The following is an 8667-nucleotide window of genomic DNA, read 5'->3' as shown; positions in this document are numbered from 1 at the left end:
GGCGACCCTCCCCTTCCCGCCCCTTCCCCCCCCCCCTTCAAGCCCGGTCTGGGTTCTTGGGCGCTTATTGTTTTAATGATTTTTTTTTTTGGTGATGGTTATTGTTTTGATCCTTGAATGTGATTTTAGCCGCAAGGGACGCGTCCTCTCTTCTCCGGCGCGCTCTCGGAAGATTTTCAGGGAGATCTCCGTGCATCCATTTTCTCAGATCCTCTCCTTCGGGGGGAAGGATCTAGGGCCCCGTCGTCGCTGGTGGGGCGCGAGGGTGACGAGTCGGGTGCTTGGAGGAGTCCGAGCAGCGCCGAGGGTGGCGGCGGCGGCGGTGGCGGCGGCGGCGGCGGGCCCGGGGTGGACTCCGCGAGGGGAGCAAGCGTCTCCCCCAGCCAGAGCTCCATGTACAGCTACATCTTGAGGGCAGCTCCGGTTAATATACGGCGTCAGAGGCTCCGCACGCCAATCCCGGGGCGGCGGGGGCGGCGCCTCCAGCTCTCCGCAATAAAACTTTTTTGATGTTCAAGTTGCTAATTGCCGAGGTCCTCTTTCGGGATTGGCTGCCCCTTCATAATCATAAGATAATTAAAACGAAGGGGGGCAGGGTTAAAAAAAAACAACCTTTTTATCAGCTCGAGGTTAATGCAAGTGTTTAACAGATGCTTCCCCATTAAATTCCACCCCCCACCCCCGCAGCCCCCCACCCCAGTCTCGAGGATTGAAGAATCTCCTACCAGGGACAGTATCACTCCTCGGTCTTCACGGACTAAAAGAACGAAACTGGTTTTTTAAAAGTGTTTGGTAGGCGACGGAGACCAGAGAATGAGCGAGCCGACTCCGGGCGGGGGTCGTCAGCCGAGACGGGAGGAGGCGGGGTCCCACAAAGGCTGGTGGGAACCCAGCTGCCGCGGTCAGCCCGGCGGCGGCGGCGGGGAAGGCGGCGGCTCGGCCTCGCGGCGGGCTGGAGACATCCGCTCCTTCCCCGGCTCTTCCCGGGGCCCGCGGGACAGGGCGGGAGGGAGCTGATGTTCTTGGGACTGCTCTTCCAGGCCTTCTTTGAGACCCCTGGGCGGTGGGTGGATCAAGCCACGGTAAATGCTCTTGTTTCTTTATTCTTCAGGGACGTCCACCCCGAGGTATACCGTGGGGGTGATTTCAAAGCGCTGGCACCTCGGTTGCCCGAATCCGTGGTGTGGCGAATCTCGGTGTTCCCATGGTTTAACTAGCCTGTTTGGTAAGTAACTGAATATTTTTTACAGCGTGTTCAGAGCTTATTTTCCAGTTTTTATGAACAAACATATAAATATATCTCTGCATTCCTGCCGCCCCCATAAAAGCGGGCATCTGTGGAAAGCAGGTTTAGTTATGGGGAGGAACCATTAAACGCCAGTTTAAGAGGCAGGCGGGGAGGACGGCTCGTGGATGTTTAGACTGCTCGCCTTGGCGATCTTGAACGCATTACAACGGAAAGGGGATCCCCGCTTGTAAGTTACCGGCCTCCGGCGGGGCTGGGGCTGGGACTGGGACTGGGCCTGGGCGCCCGCAAGGCGTGAGGGTCTTTGGAAAACTCCAGGTGGTAAGGGCTTGGGCGGTAGCTGAAAGCACCCCAGGGCTTTGGCCCCCAACGCCGAGGGAAACTGAGGTTGAGCTGGGATTCAACCTGGTGGAGTTCCATGTGGAAAAGCCTGCCAACCAGAGGCCAAGCAGAAAAGAGTTACAGGGAGAGGAAGGCAGAAGGGGCAGGAGCCTGGGTGGCCTGGACTCCCCGCTGGGCCTGGGAGACTAAAAACATTCCATCTCAGAGATCGCCCTTTGGAAGGAGGCAAAGCCCACTCAGGGCCTCAAGGGATGACCCAGGCTCCTCACACCTGAGGAGTTAGGGACCACGTCCCCTTTTCTGGGGATGGGAAGTTCGGCAGGAGAAGGCAAGGATCACCAGGAATGGAGGATGCTTGAAGCACCTAGTGCTGCTCTGTCAGGACCTAGGACTCTCAGGGTTAACCCCAAATCCCGGTTCCTGAACAATGTTTTTACGTTTGTGAAATCTGGGCCACAGGCAAGGGGAGTCCATAAAAACCCAAGCAAAGCGTTTGTCCGGGATCCATTCTACCAGGTCCGTAGAAGGCGCAGGCCTGCAGGTTCCCAGTGTCCTAAGTCAGAGACTGGGGTTAGGAGTAAGCAGTCTCTTTGGCCGCGCAGTCTTGCATTTGTGCTGAGGCAAGACCAACTAACTGCAACCTACAGCTTCCAACCCTAAACCGAAGTGGGTCTGCAGTTTCCCCCACCCAAGGAGAGCCTTTTTAAGACCTGTCTGTTCAAGGAAAGAATATAGATAGTGTGGTCCAGGGTGCTCTGTTTACAGCCTCACCAGGCAGGGAAATTCTGGATGTGTAAATATGTGGAGTTCAACACGATGACATTTGATGAGTTTTTTAAAAGTCTGTTTATAAAAACACTTCTAGGTCTTGGAAACAGGTAGACCGAGCAAGTGATTGGATGCAGCCAGCCTGGGAACACAACAATTCAGGGGAAGTAGTTCAAACCCAGATGGAATTGTGAGGCTGGAAGGAAGGGGAACGGGGTTAAGTTGAGGGCTTGTGGTTGGGATTGGGGATGTTCTGTCCACACAGGGTGAATGACCTCAGAAGGGAAGGCCCCAGAACTGGACAAGAGCAACCTTTCTCATGCTCTTTTAGTTGAAAACAAAAAACAAAAAGGGAACCACTTCATAGTCGACCAGATAGCACCAAAAAAGAGTAAATAAATGGACAACCTTGGGTGGTGGAAGTTATAAAAGATGCTAATCTGAGCATTAGTCTTCACTGGCAGCATCATTATCATCTAATTACTGTGGTCCTTTCCAAGAGTCTAGAGGTTCCTGTATCTCAGAAACTCAAACTCAGAGTCGGCCTACCACTTCAGGTGGTCTGGATAGAGAAAACTAATTGGGCAATGCCAATGGTTTCTTTAAAAGTAATGATTGACCAAGAAGGGCCAAGCTCTTGTTTTACCCAAGTACACCCTACCCTGAATGTATATCCCCCCAACCTACACACACACACACACACACACACACACACACACACACACACACACACACACACTCTTTGTTTCTTCTTTGGCATATTTAGCTCCAGATCTCCTGGGGCTGCTGAGTAGCCTGTTGCTCTGGAAAGCATGGAAGCAAAGATAACATCTTGGGTTTGTCCCCAGTTGAATTGGTGGTGATAGAGATGTTGGTACTGAGGAGGGGAGAAGTGGTGGGAGGGGTGTGGAGGCCACAGCCCTTGGTTTAGGTGTCAGCTAGGGCACTGCATGTCCTAATTTACTCTAGAGGACACATGTTCAGAGACCTCAAGAGCCCAGGGGACTTAGAGAATGGCAACTTGGGGCTGTCTTGGGTACCAACAGGAGTGACCCTATGGAGGGCATGCTACTGCCCTCCATGTACCCCTCCTCCCAGGTACCTTCACCCAGTCTGGGGATCCCAGTCACAGGAGGGACCATTAGATTGGAGCCCTGTTTGTGATCCCGTGCCCCTATTCTTGGCCATATCGAATGGTGAACCCCTTCTGCCTTGCATTACTTTGTCACGGATTAAAAAACTCTACCGAATTCAAACACTGATTTTTGTTTTCACATCTCTTGCCTGGTCTGGTCACCCCACTTCCCTTGGACAAGATGTAAACAGCATGGCTGGGCACTCCCTGGCAAACATTTTGGTCTTGTGAGATATTACTTGAAAAATCAATCTGCTTTACATTCCATATATATTTTTAAACTACAGTTCGCTTTGAGGGAAAATACATATCATTTTGTGGTATTTATTATTTCAAAGGCAAGGGCAGCTTGTATCTGATATTTCGCTCATGAAAACTCAAAATATATTGGACCTGAAAAGAACCAGGCCAGAGGGCCATAAACACACACATTATGTTTGCAGGATTTGCAGGAATTACAGCTTGATTCTCTTTGCAATTTCTCAAATCTGGCTTTACCTTGTTTTTCTAACCAATATAGGAGAAATGACTTTGAACATTTCCCTAAATAGCCAAGCTGCCTTCATTTCAAATGAACCCCAAACAGTGCTAAGAACTGGAGGCAGAGCATTCCTGAAGGGGCCCAGGAAAACAAATAAACAAACAAACAAACAAAAAGAAGTGTGCTGAAGCTGCGTCCTCAACCGCACCCACTCCAAGGATTTTAGTTCCTGTGATAGTGCAGCTTTCTGTTCTGGCTGTCCTGGGGTGGGATGGGTCATTTTACGTAGTAGCTAGTTAGTTCTAGAATCTTTTGAAGACCCAAGATGAGGTGGCCAGGATCCTCTTCAACTGGGGTTTTGTAGCCCTTCCCTTCCTAATTGCCCTTTTGGGGAAGAGTGGTTGTCTAAGGACATGGCATTGGAGTGTGGCTCCCAAACTTTGTTGCCCAAAGTGCACATTTACAAAATAGAATCAATTTCAGTTGGACATGAGTGTATGTTTTAAGAAGGAAGGGCAGGAAAAGCTGCCCTTGGCTCTTAGAAGATTGTATTTCTTCTGATCATTTCCTTTGGGAGTCAAAATTGGAGGCAGGGTATTTGGTGAGTGAGCCTTCTTCCTCCTCCCCTTCTCCCATCCAAAACAGACCAGTGGAGATTGGTGTTGGGAGAGTCTTAACTGCTGTGGAGGCTGTGGAAAGGCTGCTTGCTGATGAACCTTTCTGGTTGGGAAACATTTAAGTCAGTGTATGTGTGGGGAATCAGGACTTGTTGGGTGCCTAAAAATCCAACCCTTCCGTCTGTCTTCATTCTCTCTCTTCTAATGTGCCTTCCAGTGATGTTTGGGTTTACATGGTTTCTGACATCACTGGCTGAGTCTGAGGAAGAAGAATGAGAAGCCAGTTTATCTTTAAGATGGTTGAGAAAGATTTTAATATATAGCATTGCCCCGCAGCCAATGTCCAGACCTCCCCAGGTGAACAGTTAGACACACGGGGTTCTGGAGGTTTTTTGTTGATCAGGGAGAACTTGGTAATTTGCCAGCTGTTCCAGACAATACCCAGTCTCCAGTTAGTAAAGCTAAAATACATATTCAGACAAAAGGAAAAATAAGTTGATGCATTGAAAAGGTCTCACAAGAGGTAATGTGATGTATTCATGAGAGGCGTTATTAGGGTCATTATACTGGTCCTGAAAGGCATGGTAAACCTGATACTGTTACTTTGTCCAGAAATGTAAAGTTTGGAACAGAAGTAGCATAAGGAAATATATCCCACATCAGCATTCCTTTTAAGCAAACTACATACAAAACAACAACAAAAACTAAGTGAAACAAAAGCACTGCTACCCTATGGCTTCCCTCTCATAGCGACCCTATAGACAGAGTAGGACATCCTCTTCCGTTTCTGGGACTGTAAATCTTTATGGGAGCAGACAGCCCATCTTTCCCCAAATGACATCCAATCCACTAGCAATATTTTCTTGCAAGGAAGACATTCAGTGTTCCGATGAAGAAGTGATTGTGAGTTTGCATACACACCCTACGGACACAGCAAGTAATCAGCGTCCGTCAGTGCAGATTACAGTGCAGCCTGGGTCTCAAGATAAAACGGGAGCGAAAATAAAATAGAGAAAAGGGCAACTTGAAAGGTGGGGCATTGGAAAAGCCATTTATGCGACTGAAAAATTTGCTTGTGGTTAGAAACCCTGGCCTATTTTCTATTGCACTGCAGTTTTACTCACATTTCTGGGGAGTTGTGCTCTGTATTCACATAGCTGGATTTCTTTAGCCCTGGCAGTTTCTTCCCAACCTTTTCTGCTTTATTCTAGGGCCTTTGCTTCTAGACAAGGGACTTGAGCCAGGATGGTTAGGTTTCAGGTTAACAAAAAGAAACACTTTTATTGTCAATATTAATGGAAAACCTCGATTTTTACAAGGTGTGGGTGCAGCAGCACGAGCAGATCAAAAGCAGCTTGGCTTGGTTTCTCAATAGTCTCTGGAGCTTAGACAATTAACTGCAATTTTTGCTCCCAAATGAGACAACACAAAAAAAGTTAGTTCCAGAAATGTGAACGTTAGTCTTTAGGCAGAAATTTCTACCTGTGTGCAACGTGTGAGAATTTCATCAACGGTGCCCATTGAACAAGAGTTGCATTTTGAAGGGAACTTCTTTAAGAAAATGTTGTGTGAGCGGCGGTCCCCAGTTGCAAAGTCCTGAGTCGGTTTCAGTGAGTGCATTCCATGCTCGCCTTTCTGGCCTGGTAAGGGGTAAGGATCCGGCAGACTGAGGTCTCCCTGGTAATTTGGGTACACCAAGTCTCCAGTTAATGATAGATAATCAGCCTTTGGGTCATTCGGTCATTCTCTTATTACAACCCCCTCCTGCTCTCTCTGATCTCCTTTCAAACTAAATTTCACACAAACAAATAAAGCAAGACAGGGACATGCTCTCAAAAAAAGAGGGGGAAAATGAGGGAGAAATATTAGAAACTCCTGATACTGAACTTTAAACAAGCAAAAGCAAACTAAAAGAGGATAGGAAAGAACATCTTATCAAAACGAACATGTTGTGTACAAAACATTAAAAGGAAAGGCTCTGGTTTCTGTTAAAGTGACAGAAAATTAAAATAAAAATAATTACAGGCAGAAAAGTTCTAATCTAAACAGAGAAGGCAGGATGCTTGTTGGAAACGTGCAGCACAGGGGGGCTAATTTGTTGTCCCAGATGATGTTTCTGCACTCTGGAGAGGCGCGACTTTATGCGTTTCTCCAGATGAAACTGGCTCTTCTCTTGAATACTTGTGTTAGTGCCCACTTGAGTTATCATAGACCCAAACCTCGAGGAACAAAATATGGAACTGCATTCTGCTCGCAAAGCATCCAACTTCAAACGGAGTGAGGAATTGGTTGCACTTAAAAAAAAAGCAGAATTCCATTCAGAATGTGGAGACTCCACTAAATCCGTGACTGATTTCCTTCTTTCTTTCTTTTCCCTGACAGAAGGCACAGATCATTCTTCTGGGAAGTACAAAGGAAACCGTCATCAACCCCCTTCGGGCGGGCGTGGCTTCCACATCCTGGTCCACAGTTGCCTGGTACTCCAGAAAGACAGACTTCAGAGTGCTAAGGTACACCTCTGACCCGATTCCACCGGAAAAGCAGCGAGAGTGCTGTTGGGAAGTTAGGAGCCTCTTTGACAGCCCCCCCTTGCCCGAATTCAAGGCAGCGGCAGCAGGCGGGTCAATAGTCCCCCTAAACTCTAGGTTTCTGATTTTAGGAGTGATTGGATCTATGGCTCACGGTGTGATCAACCCCTATTCTCAAAGCTAGAGGTGGGTCAGAAAGGGCAGCACTGTTTCTCATTATAGTCTAGCACCCACTGACCTGCCCAGCACCCATCTCTCTCTGTTTCAGAACCCACATTCCTTTGGTTTTTCAAGACTCATCTTAAATGCCACCTCCTCCAGGAAGCCCCTCCAGATATTGCTTCCCATCTTTCCTCACCCAAATCAAGTCTTCTCTCTTCTTCTGAACTCTCCTCTTGCTTCTATGCCACAGGAAGCATCTTTGACCTCCTCTGACTTTGGGGTCCTTGAGGGTCCGGACAAGTGCTTGTAATGCCTTAGAGAGACTCAGGTTGCCCTAAGTACCTACGCCGATTGCAATCGGGATTATTTTCCTTATTTCCAAAGTGATGAGAGTAGGAGTCATCCCTTAAGAGCAGCCCCTCACCCTCCTCTCGCAGCACCTCCCGCTCAGTGGAGCTGGCAGGGGGCGCTGGGTCTGAGGGCGCCAGCCCCAGCCTTGACCTGGCCTCCCGGAGAGCTGCCTCGGGCCGCCGAGCCCGTTCGCAGAATAGGGTAGGCCGGCCGGCTCGTCGGTGCCCGCGGTTTGGCGGTGTGACCTTGGGCAAGCTCCTCTGTCTCTTGAGTCTAGATTCCTCAGCAGCACATTGGGGCTAAGCCAGGACACCCAACCCTGGGATGTGTGGGCAAGATGGGATTGAAAGCGGACGCAAGAGAGAGACGCCTGGCTTGCTCTCTAAATATTCGTCTTTTCATTTTTCCAATCTCCCCTTCCAGCCCGACAGCAAAGGAGCCGCCGGGCCAGTCCACCGTCCCCGCGGCCCCCGCGGCTGCAGGCCGAGCCCAGCCTCCCCCTCCGGACTGTGCCAAACCTTAGTCCCCCGGCTCATGGGCGCCCGGGAGCCAGACTGGGCTGTAGGGTCGAGGTAGGGTGGGGGGGTTTTGGGTGCAGCCAAGGGGGGTCACTGCGATACCGGCCGCCGACTCTCAGCCCCGCCTCCCCCCTCCCCACGGTGGCGCAGGGCCGCACCTTCCCTCCGCTTTACCTTCTCCGTTCAGACCCCCCACCCCCTCGGTCCTCGTCGTCCAGGAGGCCGGGGCCCGGCCGCTGGGGCCCGGCGAGGTCGCCGCCCTTGGGCGGGGTGGCCTCTCGGTTTCCCGAGCTCTTCTCCCAGGCCCTTTCGCCCGAGGCGGGCAGGAAGGGGTTAACCACGCTCCCCCCTCCCCCTCCAGCCCCCGGGGCACCCAGCGAAGGCCGTCGCCTCCCTCCGAAGGTCTCATTAGGGAAACCCTGGGCGCTCGGTGCAACGTTTCCTCAATCAAGGGCCTTTAAATAGAGCGGCGCCCACACTCGGGCGGCCGCGGCGGAGCTCGGGTCCGAGCGGGGCCGC

The 8667-nt window shown here is 50.5% G+C and overlaps 1 protein-coding gene and 1 long non-coding RNA gene across 3 annotated transcripts in view; one reads left to right on the top strand and one right to left on the bottom strand.

Annotated features, from left to right (window-relative positions):
• Positions 1–395, bottom strand: part of HAND2 (heart and neural crest derivatives expressed 2) — a 3648-nt gene extending 3253 nt beyond the window's left edge. The window contains exon 1 of the mRNA XM_004696125.4: positions 271–395. Within this exon, the coding sequence (XP_004696182.2) occupies positions 271–395 (125 nt within the window). The remainder of the gene's footprint in view (positions 1–270) is intronic.
• A 300-nt stretch (positions 396–695) lies between these two features.
• Positions 696–8667, top strand: part of LOC123521328 — a 23215-nt gene continuing 15243 nt past the window's right edge. For both annotated transcript variants that reach the window (XR_006679786.1, XR_006679785.1), the window contains exons 1-3: positions 696–792; positions 1112–1225; positions 6972–7099. This is a non-coding gene — a long non-coding RNA (uncharacterized LOC123521328). The remainder of the gene's footprint in view (positions 793–1111; positions 1226–6971; positions 7100–8667) is intronic.

The sequence above is a fragment of the Echinops telfairi genome, unplaced genomic scaffold, assembly GCF_000313985.2.
Source record: "Echinops telfairi isolate 266 unplaced genomic scaffold, ASM31398v2 ScPeMD7_9;HRSCAF=40, whole genome shotgun sequence".
Taxonomy (NCBI): domain Eukaryota; kingdom Metazoa; phylum Chordata; class Mammalia; order Afrosoricida; family Tenrecidae; genus Echinops; species Echinops telfairi.
The sequence above is the reverse complement of the archived record's forward strand: the minus strand, read 5'-3'. Positions and strand labels throughout refer to the sequence as shown.